Here is a 26,430-nt window from a genome sequence, read left to right on the forward strand (position 1 = left end):
TCTCTCTGTCTCTCTGTCTCTCTCTCTCTGTGTGTGTGTGTGTGTCTCATGAATAAATAAATAAAATCTTTAAAATAAAATAACTGGTTTGTAATTTTTTTTTAATGTCAAGTTCACAAAAGCTAAAGAAAGGCAAATGAACACTTACAGGTTGAAGAAGACTAAAGAAAGATAGCAATAAGTATAAGTGGTCTGACCTGGAACCAACACAAGAAAACAAAAATTACTAATAAGTACATTATTGGAGAAATTTATGAAATTTGAAGGTATACAATTGATTTAATAAAATTACCATGTCAGTGTTCTAATTAACAATTTTGATAATTGTTCCAGGGTTATAGATTCTTGGAAAATGTATTCTGAAATATTTAAGGGTGAATGCATAGAATGTCATCAGCACAATACTAAATGTCTCCATTTCTTTATATATATGTATATAAGACACACTCATATTAACCCACAGAACTGAATGAAAATACAGTACTATTTGTGCTCTCAAGTGCTGATTTTCCAACTCAAAATTAAGCAACGGCAAAAATATTCAGAGAACTAAATGAATGCTATTTTGTATTATTTTTCAATTTAGTCAGGTAGGATAAAATGACAGTGCTGCTTATTTATTTAAAGTCTTATAGATTATGGTAGTAATAATTTAGTTATCCCTGATCATTTCATCATTTTAAGTAACTTTAAATGATGGGACTGCAAAGAAATGACTATGGGTCTCACCTTTTAAAGAGGAAGGGAATATACAGGTAATCACATTATTCAGTTCAGACCAATTGATTTAAACAATGCTAATTTGCTAAAACAAATTATTGATGATGGCTATTTTAGGGCTTTTAAAAGAAAATATTTTATATAAAGGTATATTTGCCATAAACCATTACTGATGAAGCTATCCAAATTCCTTTTAACATCAACTGTTTGAAATCCCATTTTATAACAGAGAAAAATGAAGGATGCCTGGGTGGCTCAGCAGTTGAGGTATGCCTTCAGCTTAGGGCGTGATCCTGGGGTCACAGGATGAAGTCCCGCCTCGGGCTCCCTGCATGGAGCCTGCTTCTCCCTCTGCCTGTGTCTCTGCATCTCTCTCCGTGTCTCTCATGAATAAATAAATAATATCTTTTAAAAAATAGAGGAAAATGAATCTTAGAAATTTTAGATAATTGTTGGAGATGACCCAGACAGTAACAATGCCAGAGCAAAATTTACATATTTGTCTGATTCCAGTACCAGTGCTCTTAATCACTGTCTATATTTTCTTATATCTAGTAAAATCCTACAGTTCATAAAATGTGAAATGTGCTGGATATTATACTGTGATTGGTATAGACCTAGATGCTAAGAGACCTGATAGCTTCCACTTTCTCTTTAGGAAAGCCTGTAGCTCTGCAGCAAATAGACTACAGGATAGAGTGAAAAATGGAGCACCAGAAGTCCGATGGGCAAATCAAGTTCAAGGACTTTCTAGCCCAGCTAAGCAAAGTGATGAATGTAGCCAACTGAAAAAAATCTAAAAAAGAAATTACTGAGGCTACCTAAAAGAGCTAAAGATTAGTATATCAAGTGGAATCTGTATTCCTATTTTCCAATTTTCCAAAATATTATTGGTTAGATTAGGTGGTGTAAGAGCTTGAATGATTAGGTTTATGGAAATGACATATATATGGAATTAGAGAGAGACACTTCCAAATAGCAGTTGTAGTAAAGATTTAGATTAAAAAAAATTGAAGAATGAATGATATCCTTTCTCATATATAAAAACTAGTAGTTTCAGCAATTTTTGATCATGACATAGGTCTAAATAATTTTATCAAAGTCTATTTGAGATACAAGAAATATAAAGACATTAAGCAAGGTAGCATCAAAATCCCATTTTCTGCTCATGCTCCAAATCTATCTCTAGGAAAGATCCCTTGGGATGTTTGATCTTCTCATTAACAACAGGGGCTCACATTCAGTCCACAAGGTCCAATTGAAGATAGAATACAGGCAACACCCTTTCTGAACTCAGCCACAGTAACTTCTTGCAAGATACATCCACGAAGGCAAAAGAAAAAAAAAGCAAAAATGAACTATTGGGACTTCATCAAGATAAGAAGCTTTTGCACAGCAAAGGATACAGTCAACAAAACTCAAAGACAACCTACAGAATGGGAGAAGATATTTGCAAATGACATATCAGATAAAGGGCTAGTTTCCAACATCTATAAAGAACTTATTAAACTCAACACCAAAGAAACAAAGAATCCAATCATGAAATGGGCAAAAGACATGAACAGAAATCTCACAGAGGAAGACATAGACATGGCCAACACGCACATGAGGAAATGCTCCACATCACTTGCCATCAGGGAAATACAAACCAAAACCACAATGAGATACCACCTCACACCAGTGAGAATGGGGAAAATTAACAAGGCAAGAAACCACAAATGTTGGAGAGGATGTGGAGAAAGGGGAACCCTCTTACACTGTTGGTGGGAATGTGAACTGGTGCAGCCACTCTGGAAAACTGTGTGGAGGTTCCTCAAAGAGTTAAAAATAGATCTGCCCTATGACCCAGCAATTGCACTGCTGGGGATTTACCCCAAAGATACAGATGCAATGAAACGCTGGGACACCTGCACCCCGATGTTTCTAGCAGCAATGTCCACAATAGCCAAACTGTGGAAGGAGCCTCGGTGTCCATCGAAAGATGAATGGATAAAGAAGATGTGGTCTATGTATACAATGGAATATTCCTCAGCCATTAGAAACGACAAATACCCACCATTTGCTTCGACGTGGATGGAACTGGAGGGTATTATGCTGAGTGAAGTAAGTCAATCGGAGAAGGACAAACAGTGTATGTTCTCATTCATTTGGGGAATATAAATAATAGTGAAAGGGAATAGGAGGGAAGGGAGAAGAAATGTGTGGGAAATATCAGAAAGGGAAACAGAACATAAAGACTCCTAACTCTGGGAAACGAACTAGGGGTGGTGGAAAGGGAGGAGTCGGGGGGTGGGGGTGAATGGGTGACGGGCACTGAGGGGGACACTTGACGGGATGAGCACTGGGTGTTATTCTGTATGTTGGTAAATTGAACACCAATAAAAAATAAATTTATTAAAAAGTAAAAAAATAAAAGCATTGGGTCAGCCTTAAGAAGAAGAAGAAGAAGAAGAAGAAGAAGAAGAAGAAGAAGAAGAAGAAGAAGAAGAAGAAGAAGAAGAGGAAGAAGAAGAAGAAGAAAGAATACATCCTGCGTTCTTCACGCTCCTCATCTGTATTTTGGTCACAATTTTTTTTATGCCATACAAACTATTTTCCCCTCAACTAAATGAGAACACAGACATAACAAACAACAAAAAAACAAAAAATGCAATGCATTGGAATGTGAATTGAAAACATATTTTTGAATGTGTGTGTTTATGTATGTTTATGTTTATGTCTGGAACCTTAGTAGTAGCTTCCTCCACTCCCAACTTAGATTTTATAAATACATGATAACATGTATGGATGAACAGTTTCCTTTCTTTCTTTCAATCTGAACTGAATTTCTTTATTGTATATTTTAGTAATGGTGACATTTGTTTAAGTGGTGAGGGCTGACATGCTTGTGTTTGTCTTTTGGGTCTGGACAAGCAGTCAGAAAAATAAATACCACCATTAAATATAATACTTTAGATAGGGAATTGCAAGTATTTTCCATTTATTTAGCATCTTTTTTGGATATTTGTCTTTGAGGGAGGAATAAGTGTTTACTGGGGCTCATGTAGAAGACTAGATGTACAAATAATAAAAAAGAGTGGTTTTGTCTGTATGTACACACAGGGAGTAAAAACGATATTTTATGGTGTATAATGCATTTCTAGCTTCTTTATTCTTAAGCTTATTGTGCATAGAAAAATTTCTAAAAATTAATATAATAATCCCCATAAAATAATATTCTTCTGCACTTTTAATTTATAGAAAGAAATAAGATGAATGACGTGTATTTGAAAATCACTCAGATATAAATCTCCCTGTTCCTTATGAATCAAACCAATACATTTAATATAGCATACAATTTTCAATAACATAACCTATAATTTTTCAGCCCTCTTCAGTCATAGGATAAGATCTGAATAAAATACGTATGATTAAAACTTTCTAATCATGACAAATGACAAATGCTCAAAATTTTCAGGACTTTAAGTTTCTGTTTAAATGAAAACTTCTCCCATATAATTAACGAATTGAAAGATGTTCAATGAATACAAAAATAGTTTCCAGCAAATAATGTGAATATAAGGATTTTCATGGAAAATACCATTTAATCAGAGAACATAATTCAGCTATTGAGAAATATAATTAAAATACAATTTTTTTAATGTAGTGACTAATTAGAAAAACCAAAGAAGAATATCCTGAAATCTTAAATCACTTTAAATAAAAGATCCTGACAATTCATCCAATGTAAGTTAATTGAATTTTATTTCAGAATCACTATGCTACTTGGAAGAAATGTTACCAACAGTGTGTCTTTATCTTTCCCTACACTATAGAGAAAAGTTGGAATGTATAATGAGACCTTATATAATTGCGATAGGCAGAATGATCCCTCTGAAAGATGATATGACTGAAGCCTTGGCATTTGTGAAAATGTAACATTACATGGAAAAAGAGACTTTGCTGATGTCATTAACATTACAGGAAGGTTATAATAGGAAGGTTATACTGGATTATCCAGAAGGACCAAATCTAGTTACATGACCTTTTAAATAGGAGGAAGTCGGTGAAATGCTCAGAAAGTAAAGTCAGAACTATACCTAGTAAGAGTCAGTGTGCCATGATGGGTCCTTAGATGGAGGGGCCCTTGTGGAAATAACAGAAAGCTCAAGGAGCTAGGTAGGAGTGGCCCTCAGCTGACAACTAGTAAGGAAACAGCGACCTCAGCCTTACATCACAGAGCAGATTCTGTTAACAATCTGAACTTGGGACTGGGTTCATACTCAAAGCCTCCATTAGGAAACATAGCCCTGCCTACATCTTGATTTTATCCTAGTGAGGCCATGCTGAACTTCAGACTTACAGAACTATTAGATAGTAAGTGAGCATTTTTTAAGCCACTAAATTTGATAATTTGTTATTATAATAGAATGTGGATACTGTTATATAAGACCAAAGGCAGAATAAGTAACCAATGTTTTCTTAGGCAGTTCAGGAACTAGAAACAGAATAATTTAGAAGGAACAAAAAAGTAGGCAAAGTGTCCTAGACACATCTCTGTTACAACTCACTGGATGCAATGATATAGTATATCTCCGATCTATTGTTGGAGACAGATCTACTGAAGTTTCAAAGCAGTAGACCTAAACATTGTTGGCATATATGCTAGGATCAGTTGAGACATTTTGATCTAAAATTTCTGGAATTTGTCCACAATTTCCCATTGATAAGCCTAGAAAGTCAGATAATAAAAACAACTCCACATTAGCCAGGAACTTTGTGTATGATCAAGGGGGTAAAATCTGAAAATAAGCCTAATTAATGCTGGAAAGAAAACACTTTAAATGCATGAACTCGGGGATCCCTGGGTGGCTCAACGGTTCAGTGCCTGCCTTTGGCCCAGGACGTGATCCTGGAGTCCTGGTATCAAGTCCCACGTCGGGCTCCCAGCATGGAGCCTGCTTCTCCCTCTGCCTGTGTGTCGGCTTCTCTCTCTCTGTCTCTATCATGAATAAATAAATAAAATCTTAAAAAAAAATAAATGCATGAACTCTCAGAGTCTGTTTGATATTAAGCAAATGTTTTCTTTTTTGATGTATTTGTTTATTACTTGTGAAAAATCTCTTAATCATGGACTAGTGTTTATGAGAGATAACTAAATATAAATATATGGTCATGAAAAGTCAGCTATAAGACGCAAATAAGGAGCAAATCAAATGATGAAATATGTGATTAGTGAAATCACACTATGAGGATAGTTATCAAAAGATTATAAGGTATTTATGAGGAATGCAATTGCTCAATCAAAAGAAAGAAATTAAGCACTTATTCCTACAAAGCACGATGCAAAAATCTTGAGAGCTTCAAGTTTTATTGGAATCCTGATAAAAATTAATCTCTTAATTCATTTGATATATTTTCTTAGTATGATACTATGAATACTAATTTATTGCTGGCTTACCTTTGGATTTATCACTACATTTTATATGTCTTGGAGTTTGTAAACCAGCGCTGATGTCATTCAATGTTCAGAAAGGCTATATTCTCTAAATTAGTCATGGTTTCCTTATTTTTAATTGTTATTAATCATCACTAAATGCTGATAGATTTTCAGATGCAGTAATCTAGATAGGCAGAGCCCTTCTCTTCAAGGAGTCATTTCATAGTACACCATTCTTCCTGAAGTAGGAAAGATGGACATAGGTGAAGTTATGATCTAGGAAATCCAAGGATGATCTGAGTAGGTGTAAAGGAATGGAGGTCTTAATATACAGCCTTAAGGCAAGGAGAATAAGGGTCAGGTGTGTGATCTGATAATATAATTTAATATATATAATTGATATTTGACTGCTGGGTTAAGAATAAAGGAATTGGCTGAGGAGAAAGTAAAAAACTTTCAAAAGTATATTTGCAAAAATCTATGACTCTTCAACGCATTATTTTTTTCTAATCTTTTGGTAATTCATCATTCCATGAAATCTGATGTGAAATTCGGCAATAGTAAAGAAAAACAAGAAAAAATGTAAAATAGTATATGCTGTAGTTATATTTGTATTTTAATATGTGTTTTGGAGAGGATATAAAACCTTTAATGTGACAAATGAATTGTAAACTCTGTTAAATTTACTTAATGACATTGACAAAAGGTAGTCTAACAATAAAATAATAAGTCCTAATAATATAGTCCCCAAATAATAGAGATGTGGAATGTATATATATAGGATACAGCTATTGTTGCATACTTGTTGAACCCCAGATTAAAATAGTTAAAAAATGAAAGAGTTATGATTAATCATTTTACAAAAGAGAGAACTAGCTGCAGTTCTTCCATAAAATTTACCTAATGGTTTTGTACCTCACTACAGTTGGAAGACTTTGATCATCATTTACTGATGATTACTATGGCCCTGAAATAGTGCTTTATAAAAGATAGTTAATATAGAGGATGCCATTCCTCAATGTTGGCAAGTGTTCTTAAAAAACCCTCATGGGTGAAGATGAATATTATACTGAATATTAGTCACTTCTTTTTCTCCAAGAGGGCAGCAGAGATGAATGCCTTTGACTCTATCCCTTCATTCAGGCAGAGCACACAAGAATCACTCTGCAGACTGTAGGCCTAAGGAGTCATCACCATAGGAGGGTTTTTATCTTGGTTCAATGAACACTGGGTACAAGCAATTATTGCAAAAGGAATACCTTTTGGGTCATGGCACTACTGACATATTTGTATTTTTTTTTCATGGTTTGGACCTGGAATATTGCAAAATACACACAAAAACACAAGATTTCATACATGTACACATAAATGCTAAAAGTAGATGATTTTCAGGGCAAAATTTTCATGCCATTCTTAATTTCTAAAAAGTAAAAGAGAAAAGTTCTCCTCAGAAGGAAGATGCCTTAGATGCTCAGTTTATCACTGTCAATACTTAATTTTACTCATTTTCTTTTCCCCCTGAACTCAAGGAAACAACTTTACCTCTTTTTATCAAAGTAAACTTGTTTATCTAGTCTTGACTCCATCTCTATTCAACTTCAAAGAACCTTACATTAACTACCTGCCTCTTTAGTAGAGAACATTTGTACATGTAAGGTTTCTAAAGAAAAAAAATATGCATTAAAAAATATTTTTGTATGTATTATCAATTGCCTCCCAAGGGGTGCCTCATATTACAATCCCAAAAATAATCCATGAAAGTTTCCTTTTAGCCTATATTTTTGTTGAGATAATAAATATTATTGATTTTTTAAATGTGTTGATTAAATGAAAGATGTCAATTCATTATTTTCTAAGTTATATTTATCTTATGACAATGATTCATTTATTCACACTTCCTGTAAATTACTTTTTATGCCTTATATTTTTTACTTATTTGCATAAGTACATAAGTTAAGAATCTTTAGAATCATATGTTTATATATATATATATACACATATATATGTATAAACACACATACAAGCATATTATATTTCAGTTATCAAAAAGAATCTAATCTTCATGCTGTTGGTGTTGTATCTAAAAATCATTATGAAACACTTGGACAGCCAGATATTTTCCAATATTATTTTCTAGAAGTTCATAATTTTATATTTATATTTAGGTTTGTGCTTTATTTTAAATTAATTTTTGTGAAGTCTGAAAGTTCTGCTTTATAGTAATGCATCTGGATGTCAAGTAATTCCAGCATCGTTTTTTAAAAGATTTTATTTATTTACTCATGAGAGACATAGAGAGGCAGAAGACATAGATAGAGGGAGAAGCAGGCTTCCCACAGGACTCGATCCTAGGACGCTGGGATCACGACTGAGCCAAAAACAGACGCTTAACCACTGAGCCACTCAGGAGCCCCCCTAGTGCCATTTTTTGAAAGATGCTTTGCTTCACTCTATTACCTTTGCTTCTTTATCAAAGATAAGTTGACTGTAGGTGGATCTGTTTTGGGGCTCTCTGTTCTGTTCCATTAATCAATTTGCCTATTCTTTCACCAAGATCACCCTGTTATGATTACTATAGTTTTTTAGTAAGTCTTGAACTGAAATGGTCTTTGTCTTCTAGCTTTGTTTTTCAATATTGTGTTCGTTGTTCAGGGTATTTTCTTCTCCACATAAATTTTAGAATTTCAGTTTTTTATTATCCACAAATAATGAGCTGATATTTTCCTTGGGATTGCATTGTATCTATAGATTTGATCTTGATCCTTCCTACTCATGAATGTGGAATATCTCTCCATTTATTTCATTCTTACCTGACAAAATTCATCAGATTTTTATAGTGTTCCTCTTATATATCTTCTAAATATATTGTTAGATTCATCCTAATTATTTATTTTGGGAGGTGCTAATGTGAATGGTATTGTGTTTTTAATTTCAGATTAAACTGTTCATTGCAGATACGTAGGAAAGTGATTGTGTTTATATATTAATCTTGTATCCTCCAATCTTGCTATAATAACTTATTAGTCCTGGGAGTTTTTTGGATTGATTCTTGCATATTTTCTATACAGATGTTCATGTTATCAGTGAAGAAAAACATTTTTATATTTTCCTTCCCTATCTGTATCCCTTTTATTTCCTTTTCTTGTCTTATTGCATTAGCAAAAATTGTTGAAAAGCTGTAGTGAGGGGTCATCCTTACCTTGTTCCTGATCTTAGTAGGAAAGTTTTCACCTTCTCACTATCGAATATGATGTCAGCTGTTTTTGTTTTGTTTTGTTGTAAATCGTCTTTATCAAATCAAGGAGGGTACCTTCTATTCCTAGTTTACCAAGAGGTCTCTTGGGAAATGGGTGTCAAATTTATTAACCACTTTTTCTGCAATGTATTAATATGATCATGCAATTTTTCTTCTTTGACCTGTTAATGAAATGGATTACATTAATCAATTTTTTCTTTAAAAGTTCTATAACATGTCATATAAACTCTTTATAAACTCTTCTCACATACAAGTGCACAAGTGAAGAATTTCTCTTCCCTTTCCCCCCAGAAAATCACAGTAGATCATTCTTGCTAGTTAAAACATGTTCCCTTTTGATTTCTAAACAGCTGATTCTAGACACAGCTTCTAAATTTTGTAACTCACCAATCTGGAATGGGCACGAACAATTTCAGTACTTTTCAACATGTCTGTAAGTGTTTCTTCAACATTTAATCAACATTTGAATGTTTACTCAGACTTGCACACTTGAGATAAACCCCACTCAGTCACAATTTATAATTATTTTTATACATTGTTGGATTCAATTTGGTAATATTTTGGTGAGGATTTTTATTATCTATAGTCATCAGCAATATTGGACTATAGTTCTCTTAAAATGTCTTGGTCTAGTTTTGGTAGCAGTTAATATGGACATGATCAAATGAGTTAGGTAACATTTCCTCTGCTTCTATCTACTGGCAAAAATTGTAGAGAGCTGGCTTAATGTTTTCATTACATGTTAGAATTCATCAGTAAACTTGAATGACCTTGGTATTCTCTCATTTGCAAAGTTATAAATTGTTGATTTAATTTATTTAATAGATACAAGCCTATCCAAATTGTTACTTTTTGTGTGTTTATGATATACAGTGTCTTTCAAAGATTTGGTCCATTTTACCTTGGCTAGTCAAATTTGTGGACAGAGAGTTGTTTATAGAATTTGTCTATTATCTTTTTTTATATATATTTTTATTGGAGTTTGATTTGCCAACATATAGTATAACACCCAGTGCTCATTTCGTCAAGTCCCCCCCTCATCATCACCCATCACCCCATCACCCAGTGATGCCCATCACCCAGTCACCCCAATCCCCCACCCACCTCCCTTTCCACCACCCCTTGTTCATTTCCTAGAATTAGGAGTCTCACATGTTCTGTCACCCTCACTGATATTTCCCACTCATTTTCTCTCCTTACCCCTTTAATCCCTTTCACTATTTTTTATATTCCCCAAATGAATGAAACCATATAATGTTTGTCCTTCTCTGATTGACTTACTTCACTCAGCATAATATCCTCCAGTTCCATCCATGTTGAAGCAAATGGTGGGTATTTGTTGTTTTTACTGGCTGAGGAATATTCCATTGTATACATAGATCACATCTTCTTAATTTGCTCATCCTTCAATGGACATCAAGGCTCCTTCCACAGTTTGGCTATTGTGGACATTGCTGATATAAACAGTGGGGTCCAGGTGTCCCGACGTTTCACTGAATCTGTATCTTTGGGTAAATCCCCAGCAGTGCAATTTCTGGGTCGTAGGGTAGCTCTATTTTTAACTCTTTGAGGGAGGAACCTCCACAGTTTTCCAGAGTGGCTGCTCCAGTTCACATTCCTACCAACAGGGCAAGAGAGTTCCTCCTTCTCCATATCCTCTCCAACATGTGTTGTTTCCTGTCTTGTTAATTTTCGCCATTCTCACTGGTATGAGGTGGTATCTCATTGTGGTTTTGATTTGTATTTCCCTGATGGCCAGTGATGTGGAGCATTTTCTCATGTGCTTGTTGGCCATGTCTATGTCTTCCTCTGTGAAATTTCTGTTCATGTCTTTTTCCCATTTCATGATTGGATTGCTTCTTTTCTGTTGAGTTTAATAAGTTCTTTATAGATCTTGGATATTAGCCCTTTATCTGATAGGTCATTTGCAGATATCTTCTCCCATTCCATAGGTTGTCTTTTAGTTTTGTTGACTGTTTCTTTTGCTATGCAAAAGCTTCTTACTTCTTATCTTGATGAAGTCCCAATAGTTCATTTTTTATTTTGTTTCCCTTGCCTTTATAGATGTATCTTGCAAGAAGTTGCTGCGGCCAAGTTCAAAAAGGGTATTGTCAGTGTTCTCCTCTAGGATTTTGATGGATTCTTGTCTCACATTTAGATCTTTCATCCATTTTGAGTTTATCTTTGTGTATGGTATAAGAGAATGGTTTAGTTTCATCCTTCTGCACGTGGCTGTCCAATTTCCCCAGCACGATTTATTGAAGAGACTGTCCTTTTTCCAGTGGACAGTCTTTCCTGCTTTGTCGAATATTAGTTGATCATAGAGTTAAGGGAACATTTCTGGGTTCTCTATTCTGTTCCATTGATCTATGTGTCTGTTTTTGTGCCGTACCACACTGTCTTGATGATCACAGCTTTGTAATGCAACCTGAAATCCGGCATGTGATGCCCCCGGCTCTGGTTTTCATTTTTTTCTTTTTTTGGTTTTCATTTTCAATATTCCCTTGCTATTCGGGGTCTTTTCTGATTCCACACAAATCTTAAGATGATTTGTTCCAACTCTCTGAAGAAAGTCCATGGTATTTTAATAGGGATTGCATTAAATGGTAAATTGTCCTAGGTAGCATTGACATTTTCACAATATTAATTTTTCCAATCCATGAGCATGGAATATTTTTCCATTTCTTTGTGTCTTCCTCAATTTCTTTCAGAAGTGTTCTGTAGTTTTTAGGGTATAAATCCTTTACCTCTTTGGTTAGGTTTATTCCTAGATATCTTAACTTTTGGGTGCAATTGTAAATGGGATTGACTCCATAATTTCTTTCTTCAGTCTCATTGTCAGTGTATAGAAATGCCACTGATTTCTGGGCATTGATTTTGTATCTAGCCACACTGCCGAATTGCTGTATGAGTTCTAGCAATCTTGGGGTGGAGTCTTTTGGATTTTCTAAGTACAGTATCATGTCATCTGCAAAGAGGGAGAGTTTCACTTCTTCTTTGCCAATTTGAATGCCTTTTATTTTATTTTATTTTTTTTGTTGCCTGATTGCTGAGGCTAGGACTTCTAGTACTATGTTGAATAGCAGTGGTGAGAGTGGACATTCCTGTCTTGTTCCTGATCTTAGGGGAAAGGCTCTCATTATTTCCCATTGAGAAGGATATTTGCTGTGGGCTTTTCATAGATGGCTTTTAAGATGATAAGGAATGTTCCCTCTATCCCTACACTCTGAAGAGTTTTGATCAGGAATAGATGCTGTATTTTGTCAAATGCTTTCTCTGCATCTATTGAGAGGATCATATGGTTCTTGTTTTTTCTCTTGCTGATATGATCAATCACATTGATTGCTTTATGAGTGTTGAACCGGCCTTGCATCCGGGGGATAAATCCCACTTGGTCATGGTGAATAATCTTCTTAATGTACTGTTGGATCCTATTGGCTAGTATCTTGTTGAGAATTTTGCATCTGTGTTCATCAGTGATATTGGTCTATAATTCTCCTTTTTGGTGGGGTCTTTGTCTGGTTTTGGAATAAGGTGATGCTGGACTCATAAAACAAGTTTGGAAGTATTCTGTCCCTTTCTATTTTTTGCAACAGCTTTAGTAGAATAGGTACTGTTTCTTCTTTAAACGTTTTATAGGATTCCTCTGGGAAGCCATCTGGCCCTGGAAAATCCCTATCTTTTGGTATCAGTTGAGACCTGATTTGTGACCCAGTATGTAGTCTATTCTGGAGAAAGTTCCATTGCACTTGAGAGGAATGTGTACTCAGTCACATTAGGATGTAAAGTTCTGTAAATATCTGTGAAATCCACCTGGTCCAGTGTATCATTTAAAGCTCTTGTTTCTTTGGAGATGTTGTGCTTAGAATGTCTGTCATTTGCAGAAAGCGCTGTGTTGAAGTCTCCCAGTATTAGTGTATTATCTAAGTATGTCTTTATTTTGGTTATTAATTGATATACTTGGAAGCTCCCACATTGGGTCATAAATATTCATAATTGTTAGGTCCTCTTGTTGGATAGATCCTTTAAGTATGATATAGTGTCCCTCTTCATCTCTTACTACAGTCTTTGGGATAAACTTTAATTTATCTGAGGATTGTCTTCTGGGGGAGGGGCCTGCTGCGTGACTTTCAGGTGTATGCATCTGGGGGAGCTGCCCCCCCACCCCCGCCAGGTGCAAGGCTCAGTGGGAGCTGTTTACCCCGTGAGGCCACTGTTCCCTGGTGGCCCCACTCCATTGCAGGCACAGGGTGATGCCAGGAGGAACCACCACATTGGCGGCAGCCAGTTCTCCAGCTCCGGAGTCAGCTCCCAAGTAACTACCGCTGTCCCCACTGGCCTGGATGCTCCCAGGGCGGTGGGGGGCACTGACCTACACAGCTTGGAGGCGCCCTGTGGCAGGAGAGTCCTCTCCTGTGCCCTCCCCACCTCCATCTGTCCTGGGGGAGCGCAGGATCCTGGGCTATGTCCCCGGCGCCCTGGGATCTGGGGCCTGTCCTGCTGGAATCCCGTTCCCGCCCCGCCTCCGAAGGCAGCAGGGTGCAGCCCCCTCCCCCGGAGCCGCATCCTGAGCTTCTCCCTGAGGCCCCCCAGGCGCGCTCCAGCCTTTTACCAAGCTCGCCCCTGGGGCGCATCTCCTCTGTTAGTGACCCCGGAGACCCGAGGCTCCCCCGCCCCTCCTGCGGTTCTCCTCATTTCCCTAAGTACCTTTCCTTCTGGGAAGAATCTGGTGGGGATTTTTAAAGTTCCCGCCTCTCCGGGGCTGGTCTTTGCTGTCCTGGAGGCTCTCGGCGCCTGGTCTTAGCCCGGCTCTTCGCGGGGTCCTCTCCCCCTCTTGATTCTTTTTTATTTTTTTCCATCTTCCTACCTTGTTAGAAACGCAAACTCCTCTCTGTAATGTTCCAGCTGTTCTCTCTTTAAATCTCAGGTCGAATTCGTAGGTTTTCAGGATGATTTGAAAGTAATCTAGGTAAATTGGTGGGGCCGGGTGACTTGGGGACCCTACTCCTCCCGCCTTCTTGCCCCGCCCCATTAGTATTTGTCTATTATCCTTTTAATGTTCACAGTATCCTTTCAATCATTTCTGATATTAATTAGATAGCCCAATAATTTTCATCCTCTCTCTCTTTTTAGTTTAGTCTGGCTAGAAACTCATTACTTTTTTTGATTTTTTCAAAGAACTAGCTTTTTATTTTATTTTACTTATTGATTTCCTATTTTCAATTTCATTGATTTCTTCTTTAATTTTTAGTATTTTTCTCCTTACTTTTGTAAGAAGGAATTATAAGCTTAATTTTATTTACATACCCCGTGAGGCCACACTACCTTTACATAAGTAGTATGTGTATACTCACTTGCATGTATATTTATTCTACATGTTATATATTTATATGTTATTTTTATATGTACTTTATTTTCATTTTATTTTACCAAAATCACCTGTTGCTTTTTAAATAAACGTATATGCCTGGGGCCCACTCATTGAATAAGATTTATCCTTATTTGGGGGGCTATTTACTCTTATTATCTTTCTTTCTTGGTGGGAGGTGCGTATGTGTGATAGAGCTCCCTGAGTTATTTATTGAGCAGCCAGTGTTAAGATCTATTTGTATATAAGAAGACTGGTATAGTCATCATAATACGACAGAAAATACAAACAATAGCATTTTCCTTAGTTTCAAAAGGCTACTCTGATGATTTCACTATTGGAGCTTTAGTATTGTATTTCACTATTGGATATCACTATTGGAGCTATTGGATTTCACTATTGGCTGCACTAAACCAATAATACTAGGAATATGAAGTAGTCCCAAATAGAAAAGTCTACCCCCAAACAGAAACATGATTAAGATAGGAAATGAGGAACTGTGGATGTATTTAAAGTTTATCTCTTTACTGACTTTCCTGCCTCCTGAGGATCCCCTATCATCAAATCTGGACTTAGCGATACAGTAATGAGTGGGCATTGAGGTTACAGAGATCATGGGCTCCAAAGAAGTGTGTAGCAAGAAGTAGGGAATGGAGATAAAATAAATTTCAAGAGGAATAAGGAAAATTTAGGAAGGTTTCTGTGATTACTTAGCTAGGAAAATTGACCTAGGGGAAAAATGTTACAGTATCTAGTTATCTTTAATTGGAGGATAATTGCATTTATTAAATAAGTTTTGCTTAGGTATCTCCTCCCTTTCAGAGACTTCACTAGCTAAACTTACTATAGCTGTAATTAGTTCTAGTTATATATTGATAAAGGCATAGTCTGTGTGATAAACTGAAATACTCCTATCTTGTTTTTCTTGTTAATGAAAATATTAAGTAGAAAATATTATAGGAAATTTAAAAAGTTACTGATTTAAAGAAAAAATAACATTGGGACCTTCATCAAAAGTGTGAGGGAGAAAATTCTAAGCCTTCAAATTATTTGCTCTTGCTTTTCATCATTGAAACTTTTTTTCCCCTCACCTGAAAGTTTTTCTTGCAGAAAATATTGTTGTTCTTCCAACACCAGTGACTTGATTATACCATGTCTCATAGATTTTTAAAAGGTATACCATGTGGTTAAAAGTTTTGAAAAAAATTGTTTAGATGGATTTCAACAAAATATGCCCTTATATTTCAACATTTATTTTTCAATGGGACATAAGTCTAATGAACTTTGTTGACATGGGACACTTCTACTGGTTATGAGCCTTATTTGGTAAGTCAAAAGATGCTAAAAGACAATCTACATCTGTGAAAGAAAATTATAACAAATAAATTATTCAATTTCTGCATAAAATTTTTGGCTTAAATATTTGTTTTTTTTCAATGTCTCATATTTAAAAAGATGGCATATCACCTTTTTTTCTCACAAATCAATATCCTGAACTCATTTATGTCACTTGTTAAAGGGAAATTATATATATATATATATATATATATATATACATATACATATATACATATATATGTATCTAATTTCTTTTTTTAATATATAATTTCTAGTCTATTGCTAAAGTCCTTTCAAAAAGTTCTATTTTATTGGTTAATGTATCATTATGAATTATTTTATTCCACATCCTTGCCTTATTTTGCAGTTTTCTATCATTTTTAATTTTAGCCATTCTAGTACACGTAGTGTGGTATTTCAGAGTTTTCATTTGCATTCTCTTGATGATTAAGGAATTTGAGCACTTTTCCTGTATTTATTACCCACTTAAATAGTCTCTTTTGTAAAAGGTCTTTCTAGTCCTTTGGATATTTTTCTAGTATTTTTCTTAGTTGGGCTTAGTTGGGCCTTGTATTTCCTTTACTTAGATTTAGGTATCTATTCTGGATACAAATGTTTTGTCATAAATGTGTATTGCAAATATTTTATCCCACCTTATGATTATAGTTTTTAATGTTTTAATGGTTCTTTTGGATGAACTCTAGTTCTTAATATTAATGTAGTTCAACATATCTTTTTATAGATAGTGGTTATGTGTGTGTACGTGTGTGTGTGTGTGAGTGTGTGTGTTGGCGGTTCTTGCAAAATTGAGGAGATGCTGTTTTCTGATATACATTTTTGAAATAATCATTTTCATATGCTTGAAATTGATTTTTATGTATAAGATAAGGCAGAAGCTAAGCTTTACTTTTTTTTTTTAATACTTGGCCCAAAACCTTTTTATTGAAAACGCCATCCTTTCCCCAACTACACTGCACTATAAACTTTGCAATAATCCAGTTGGTATCATGTATGTGTAGCAACAATGGATGCAAGAGAGAGTATTTCTGAATTATGATAAATTAATGAGTTTATTTATTCACTCCTGAAAACACACTCTTTATTACCATATCTTAAAAGTAGGTCTTGATTCCTGGTATTATAAGCCTCAGTTTCTTTTTCCTTTTCATTATTGTCTTGGCTATTCTCGAATATTACATTTCCATACCAATTGTAAAATGAGGTTGTCAATTTCAGCATCTCCATCTTCTGAGATTTCAAATGGTATTAGAGCATATACAGTACTTATGAAGAAATGACATCCAATCCATAAATATATTACATTCCTTATTCACTTATTTTTACAGTATCCTTAATTTTTCTTAATAAAGTTATAGTTTTCAGAATTGACTTTTTTCAGATTCATTCCTAGACAACAGATTTCTTACACTATTGTAAATTTTATGATTTAGAAAAGCTATGTTTCTTGTATAAATAAAATTCATTTTTATGTGTACTTTGTACCTAGTGACCATGATAAATTAATTCATTGATTCTAGTAGAACATCTGTAGATTCTTCTGGATCTCTATATAAACAATCATGCCATCTGTAAATGACAACTTTAATCTGTCCTTTCTGAAACACATATCATTTATTTATTTCTATTGCCTACTGCACTTTTAGAAAGAGTTTTGTTTCAATGTTAAATGTAAGTGACGGTAAAAGACTTTATCTCATTTCAGAACTTTCAGGAAATCATTTGATATTTTATCACTAAAATAACATTGCTAAGGTTTTGTCTGTGTATGCACATATGGGTGTATTCTTTATCAGATTAAGAAAGTATCATTCATAATTTGAAGAAAATTATCACAAACGTGCTGAAATTTTATCAAATGGCTTCCCTCAATCTGTTGAGATGATTGTATATTTTCCTTTATTAAGTTAACATGGTAAATTATGTTGGTTGAGTATTTGAATGTTCATGTAATCTACAGTATACATAACAAATCCCAACTACTCTTGAAGTATTAACTTTTTATATATTACTAAATTAAATCTACTATTTTCCTTAATATTTTTGCATACATTTTCTTTAATATTTTGCATGAAAGAGATTTTCCTGTGATTTTCTCATTATATAATTTTCCTTTACTTGACAATTTTGGCATCAAAATTCTGCTGGCCTCAAAAACTGTTGGGAAGCAGTTGCTCTTTTTCTATTACATAGAAGATGTTGTAAAAGATTACAAGTTTTTCCTTAAATATTTAAAAACATCAATTAAGCCATTGGAATTTCTCTGTCATATAGATGAACAGTTTAAAAATATGCTACAGGCCCATAGTTTAATGATATACATATATAGATAAAAAAGTATGAAGTGAAATGCATTTTAAAAGTAATAAATATAATGATGTAACTTCTGAATGTGTGATAGTTTATCATTTACTCATTTAAAAGCATGGATTATAGGCTCACTTTTTCTAAAAATTTGCTATACAACATATTTTCAAGAACAGATTATAGAAGAAAGCAAATAATTATTTTTAGTATATCAATACAGCATCTCATTTTTTTTTTATTGAAGAATTTATCTTGGTGACCTTTTTATGTCCTTTCTTACCAGGATGTTTCATTTTTTTAACCATTTCCTAACATTCAACATTTAAGCATGTTTTATATTTTATTCAACCAATTTTTTCAATATTTTCCTATTACAAAAATTCTGCAATAACGCTATCGTCTATTTTTCATCTATTATCTATCTATCTATCTATCTATCTGTCTGTCTGTCTGTCTGTCTATCTATCTATCTAATCTATCATCTATCATCATCATCTATTATTGGAGGTTGTTGATTAGGCCCCTCTTGCAGGATAGCATAGTTTAGCAACTTGTCACCTGTGCAAGTAGAATAAGAGAACTTTATTATTTCTAACAACATTTTTAGTCAATAGTATTGGTAATGCTCTTTTCTTAAAAAGTTCATAGTTTTCTTTTTTAAAAAAGATTTATTTATTTATTCATGAGAGACACACGGAGAGAGAGAGAAGAGACATAGGTAGAGGTAGAAGCAGTCTTCCCATAGGGAGCCGATGCAGGACTAGATCCAGGATCCAGGGATCACGCCCTGTGCCAAAGGCAGATGCTCAACTGATAAGCCACCCAGGTATCCCAAAGTTCATATATTCCTAACCAAGTTCCATTTTTTCCTATGGTTCAACAGCACCCTTAGTCAGATCTTTGTATTAAAACACTAATTTTAGTTACAAGTTCTACGGGATTTTTGTCTATAGAAGTCTTTTCGTAATTCCATTTGTTCTGATTTAGGATCTAAAATTATTTGAATTCTTCAGTCCTATAAAAACTTCATATTCTAGATTCCCTCTATTATCTTTCATGCCTGCTTAAAAACCGGCAAGTCCTTCCCTGAGTCCATCTCCTTCTTCTATCTTCTAAAATCCCTCCAATAATAGACAACATCTACTACCTATTTAGCATTTTCAAACTCTTCCCTCAGAACTATAGCCACAAGTGTCTGCTTTGTAAATTACAGCAGATGAAATCTTGCCATGAGTTTTAGCACAGAAGGAAAGAATCATATATAATCTCCAATGGCTTTCTTTTTTTTTTTTTCAGATTTTATTCATTTATTTATTCATGAGAGACACAGAGAGAAAGAGAGGCAGAGACACAGGCAGGGGGAGAAGCAGGCTTCGTGCAGGGAGCCCGATGCGGGACTTGATCCCCAGCTCGGGATCACATCCTGAGCCAAAGGCAGGTGCTCAACCATTGAACCACCCAGGCGCCCCACTAATGGCTTTCTTATCACCTGCTGCCCAATCTCAAAATTCATGCCACCTTTTGCAGAACTGCTTTGGTGGCCACCATTTTCAGGTACATAGGTATGTATGTTAGGGTCCATATTCTCAACAGATGAATTCCACAATGTGAATGCTATTTGTGTGTCTCCAGATTCATGCTTCAAGATCTAGATACTAATTCTCTTAATTGTCAGGTATCCCTATGAATTGCTCTTGTCTAATCGGAGGTGTCTTGCTCATGGTTATATACCCTTTACCTCTGAATGCCCATAATAAATGTCTAGTCAACATGAGAGAGGGCTGCCAAAAGGCCCTGCCTACTTTTTCAATCTGGAACAACTCTGGAGAGCCATCCCAATTTCATACTTCCCCATGCGATTGGTGAGGACTTTGTTGTAAGTAAGGTTTTCACTTCTATGTTATTTTAAAATATAAAAATAATTTATAAGTGGCATAACATACTCAGTGATAGTACTTATTTGGGGAACTTGGCAAAGTGATCATTTCTTTTTAAAATAAAAAAAATAACTTTAAGTAGGATCTCTGAAAGTAGATAATTGTCCTTTGTAATTAAGACACAAATAATGAGAGGCATTTCTTTATGTGCAATATGGAATTTTACCTAATGATAATATAAAATTTGTTGCATGGTAAGAATGGTAGAAAAAATATAAAGAAGCCTATATATATATATATATATATATATATATATATATATAATCATATTTTTGGCTGAAGAAAATATCTGTTAATAAATTACATGTTGGGAGACCACTCAATTATTGATATAGCACTGTACCACTTTTATTTCTCTTTATTGAACCTGAAGTTGGAAAACTCTTCTTACTGGATTTCTCAGGTAAATATTTTGTATAATAGCAAAAAAATATTGGCAATCATAACTGTAACTTTTCCTTGAAGCATTATCTTTCTAATGTCTAAGTGTCTACTATTCTTTAATCTTAAATTTACTTACTTTCTAATCTAAGTGTCTACTATTCTTTAATCTTAAATTTATTTACTTTGTTCCTAAATTTTAGCAATAACTAGAAAACTATTTTAACTGCTTAAACTTTGGCAATAATTGGAAAATATTAATTTATTTGAGTCTTTGTTGTGGGACTGATGAGTCAAAAGTCTGAATCAGATATATATACCTAAAATGGAAACATGAATTGAGGATTTAATATTGTGCTTTGAGGTATAATAATAGATAACTTTTGGTGAGCATTTACTAAGTCAGACCTTGCTTTAATCATTGTGTGTGCATGTGTGTGTGTATAATCTCTAATTCTTTCAATTCCCTAGAGACATATGCTTTTATTGTACCTGTAAGGCAGAGAAGTAAACTGAGTCAGAAAAAGGTTAACCAACTGAATAATAGTGACATAGCTAGTAAGTAGTGAAGCAAGAATTTAAATTCAGCTGGTCTCAGGGTAGGATACATTCTTTAATCTACATAGTTCATTTCTTGAAAGCTCACAAAGTATCAGCCACTCTGTTAAGTAGATTATGCATATTATATCATTTAATTCTCATTACCACAACATGAGGTACATATAATTATCCTTATTTTAGAAAGGAGATTATTGAGGCTTAGGGAGTTTCAATCATTTTTGAAATGTCTCACACCTATGTAGTGCACAGTTGTGATATAAAACTGTATCTGTTGGACTGGTCTGCTGCTAATGAATCCTTTGGTATACTTTTCTGCTTAAAAAAAAAAAAGGAAGAAGAAGACATTCAATGAAATTTGGCTCATGCTGGAACAGTTAATTTTCTACCGTTAAGCAGAAGAAAACTAAAGTGTGTATGCTATTGCTTCCACCAGTTTTTCACTGTAATACTCTATTCCAGGCACCTGTAAACTGGTGGGTATGAACATAATCCAAAGCCAAGCAGCATCTTTCCTGTGCAATGTGACACACTGGACTTTGACAGAACAGACATAGATGAAACATGTACTTTGCCATGTTTTATTTTTGTCAGAAAGCTATCGACAAGTCCAGCTGCCTAATACTGTCACTAGCCTGAAATCTGTAGGCTTGCAGAAAAGTGACGTGTGGAGATATTTACATATCCGAAGGCCACACTCTCAGCTATTACTGGACTGTCAAATGCTTTGTTGATGGAAACTTAAAAAAAAAATTTTTGGACTACTTATCCTTTTCAAAACTGTCCATCCTACATGCCCTGGCATATCAGTTTGCTTGAGAATTATATCTATGTTATACCTATAGAAACTTCAGCAAAGTGAAAGAAAATACTCAGACATTTTTAGAAGCATATGTATACCTAAATTATTTGCTTTATAATTTCCAAAAATTAGGACGATTCCTTTTTTTTAAATGAAGAATGGCTCTTATGACTTCAGTAATGATTTGTTTGCTTTTTAATTGTTTTGTAAGTTTTTAAGGTAGTAACAATTAGACATTTGGTAAGAAAGGTACCGAAGAAGGCACCTGGGTGGCTCAGTAGTTGAGCATTTGCCTTTGGCTCAAGTCATGATCCGGGGGTCCTGGGATCCAGTCCCATCTCAGGCTCCACACGGGGACCCTGCTTCTCCCTCTGCCTATGTCTCTGCCTCTCTCTGGGTGTCTCTCATGAATAAATAAATAAAATCCTTGAAAAAAAAGAAAAAGAAAAAAAGAAAGGTACATGAGGAATGTATTGTCTACTCTCACCTCCTTCTTTAAGTAATTAAACAGAGAGGCCACTGGACTGAAGTGGCTCTAATGCTTTGGTATCCTATGTAAACAAATCAAAACCTAAGCCACAGTCAATGCACCTGAATCCGAGAAAATGAGATTTAAGACCAATCAATCACAAATAGCTAAAAAGGCCTTCTGAAATAAAGTAACTATTTAAGTTATAGCTAGTCAGATGCTTTCCTTGCTTTGTTCCAATAAAAACCTCTCCTTTAGCTCTTGTCAGTGAAGCATTCCTAACCACCTTCAATTTCATGCTACCATATTTGAGTCTATGTTTGCCCAAATAAATTTGTAAAAAATTTAATTTGCCCCAGTTTATCTTTTAATGCCCCAGTCACCAGGTTCCCCTCTCCCTCCTTGTGTATCTACTTTCAGAGATATTCATATATATATATATATATATATATATATATATATATATATGGATATATATATGGATATATATGTGGATATATGAATAATTCATATATATGAATATGTGCTTACATTAGTGTTTTACACACATGGTGGCATATTCTATACAATGTTCTGCAGCTCACAGCAATCTTTCCATATCAGTATAGTATGTGCAGTATGCCTTTAATGACAGATACTATGATGGGTAATGCTTACTTAGATTAGTTATTGCTATCTTATACATGAGATAGTCTTACATACCCTCTATATTGTATATTAGTGCTAATATATTAAAAATTAAAAACTTTTATTTCCCTTCTATGATGTAAAAAAGCTTACATTGAGATATCAGAGAGTTCATAAACTTGACTGGAAAAAAATGACATCTTATCTCCACTGACCTGAAATTTAGTATTTCCGTTAATCATGAAAGTAGACAGCAATAGGTAGCAGTATTAGCTATAACTCTGACCTGTCACTAATAGATATTGCAGATAGTTTCATATGAAATTATACATACTACAGATATTTTGAATTATGATTAACTTTATAATATTAAAATAACAGGAGTTACTAAATTAAATGTTAGATATTTATGTGATATGTTAACACATAATTTATCAGATTTTTAAAAATATATTTGTAACTTGGTATAATTGCTTGTTTATAATCTTATGAATTTTATTTTATATTTAAGAAAGATAAAATCTTATAGCTATCCAAATTACAAAAGAGACCCATGGCACAGACATTCCTCTACAACATTTACGAAATACTTACATGATTTAGTTAACATATTAGTTTCCTGCTTCTTAAAGTTATGTTAGAATTCCATGACAGAAATTTGGAGGCCTGATCCACTTTAGTGACTCTCTTTCTTTTATGTAGCTTTTTGCTGATTTATATATTAATCCATTTTTTAACATTTTATTTATTTATTCATGAGAGACACCCAGAGAGAGCCAGAGACATAGGCAGAGGGAGAAGCAGGCTCCCTCTGTGGAGCTTGATGCAGGACTCAATCTGCATCAATCTCAGGACCCCAGGATCACAACCTAAGCCAAAGGCAGAAGCTCAACCACTGAGCAACCCAGGAGTCCTCAGGTATGGAAATTTTAAAAACTCAAGATTTAAGTTTATTAATTTCTGATAAAATTTCCTTTTTAATTTCCATTATTTGAGTCTTTCTTTCAGATATTTACTTTTTTTGGTAGATCTTCAATATCTCTTTTAAATTAGATTTGCTTCTCATATTAAATTTTTATTAAAGGTTTTAACTACATTCTATGTAAATATCCTATTGAATTTTTCCCATTAAAAAAAGAAATTGATTTTATTTTTGTAATTAGAAACAACACTTACAATGCAACTGTACGAATTGAGGTAAAAATAAATATATATCTATTTTGTGACTTTGTCAAACTTCATTCACCATATGTTTAAAGAAGGCAGAAGAAACAACAATAAATGGATAAGTAATGAATGACTAAGCAAAGCAAAGCAGTAAGGGTGTACTTTCTCTTATCTTATAATAGATGTATATTGATTCTTAGCGACTTTCTATTTTATGGCAAGACTACTAATGCTTTGTAAACAAATTATTTTCTGGATATCTGTGTCAAAACATGAACAAAGGTATTTTTCAAAATTAAAAGTTTTTTCTTGTAACCTACTATTTAGTGTGAGCTCTTTTAATTTTTGTCTTCACAGTCAGTAGATACTATTCACAAAAACTACACAAATGCAGAACATCTCATCTTTATTTCTCTCCAGTAAGAAGCTTCCTTCAAATATTTGTTTTGTTTTGTTTGTTTGTAGGATTTACTTTTATAACACTACCTTTCTAGCTTTTAAATAATTAATACAAAGTTCGGCTCAAAAAATATACCCAGCTAGCCTACATGTATGTTTTCACATTTCCAGAGAGGGATGATTAGATTTTTTTTTTTTTTTTTTTAGTTTTTGGATTATTAGATTTTAATTTCAGATTCGGTCACTTATTTTAAAGAACAATGTTTGGTTTTCCTTATTTTATGCATTTAGCCATGAATATCCCCTCTAAGTATCTTCCTGCTCATTTAAACGACACACATACATATATAGATACATATATGTATCATCCATGAGTGTGTGTAAGAGAGAGAGTGAGCAAGAAAAAGCAGGCTTTAGAATATTGATATCTCCTAGTCTCATTTATTTTTCTATTTTCTTTGTTGATTTTGGATAGTTTTTTTATTTTTTAAAAATTTTTAAAGATTATTTATTTATTTATTCATAAGAGACCCAGAGAGAGAGGCAGAGGCACAGGCAGAGGGAGAAGCAGACTCGTCACAGGGAGCCCAATGTGGTACTCGATCCCGGGACTCCAGAGTCACGCCCTGAGCCAAAGGCAGATGCTTAACTGCTGAGTGACCCAGGTGTCCCAATTCTGGGTAGTTTTTAGAGAAGAAAATTATCATTATTAATCTGTGGATGAAAAGCAGAATGAAAGTTGTATTTTAACTTTGTATGTTATTTTTTCAAAATAGACGGTTATATCATTATAATCTACAAACTTGTTGAAAGTTATTTTACTGAGGAAATGCCTAAAAAACAACTGAAAAACATGACATAGGTAGTCTGAAAGAATTCTGCAGTTTGATGCTGCTGGTAATTAGGTTTTGTCATCTGGGCCACATTTTTATTTGACTTCACACATTTTCATTTGAACACCAACTGTTACAAAGCATATGGACTTCTATAGCAATCCCATATGCTACATAATGGCTGACTGCTATCTATTTAGGATTCAAACAATGAGATTTCATAATGATTGTGAAGTAGGAAAACTTTTCACTCTTTATCCAGTTTAATATATATATGAGAGACTCTAAAGTATAAGCAGCAACAAAAAATCCCTAAGAATAACTGCAGAAAAAGAGAAGGAAGAACAGCCTCATTTTGCCTGGTCATCATCCCCCAGCTGGCACTACTCAATGCCAAAAGAAAACTCCCTGGCCCAAAAGAGTTCCCTTGACCAAGAAAGGGAGAGTGGAAGGAGCAACCAGTACATTTTGGGTACTGCCAAAAGGCCTGCTTCAGTTTAAACCACCCAGAAACTGGAAAATCAGGTTTATAGAGAGGGTTGGAACAAGGAAGAAGGCAGGGTCTACTAATATCAGCCACACAGCAAGACAACTTCAGTTCCTAGTGGCCTGGTCTCCAGGAGACCCCAGCAGCTTTTGTTGCCCAAGAAACCAGTGTCTAGAACAGCCACTGTGGACCCTCTGCAGATTTTACCACAGAGGTTTCCTTCACAGGTTTTTGTGTGCACAGACACCAGCCTGCACTGTTGCGCGTGTCAATGACAAGACCCTATCCTACAGCCATGGGATGCATGACAACAGCTAAGATCCTCACAGCTGCTCATGAACCTA

At 34.5% G+C, this 26,430-nt stretch overlaps 1 protein-coding gene across 1 annotated transcript in view; it reads right to left on the minus strand.

The window, feature by feature from the left end:
* Positions 1 to 17,346, minus strand: part of LOC144316680 (uncharacterized) — a 92,938-nt gene extending 75,592 nt beyond the window's left edge. The window contains exons 1-3 of the mRNA XM_077902594.1: positions 17,208 to 17,346; positions 4,800 to 4,890; positions 149 to 197 (exon numbers count right to left, since the gene is read on the minus strand). Coding sequence (XP_077758720.1) covers positions 149 to 197; positions 4,800 to 4,890; positions 17,208 to 17,346 — 279 coding nt within the window. The remainder of the gene's footprint in view (positions 1 to 148; positions 198 to 4,799; positions 4,891 to 17,207) is intronic.
* Between the last annotated feature and the right edge of the window lie 9,084 nt (positions 17,347 to 26,430).

The sequence above is a fragment of the Canis aureus genome, chromosome 7 (assembly GCF_053574225.1).
Source record: "Canis aureus isolate CA01 chromosome 7, VMU_Caureus_v.1.0, whole genome shotgun sequence".
In the NCBI taxonomy this organism is placed as follows: Eukaryota; Metazoa; Chordata; class Mammalia; order Carnivora; family Canidae; genus Canis; species Canis aureus.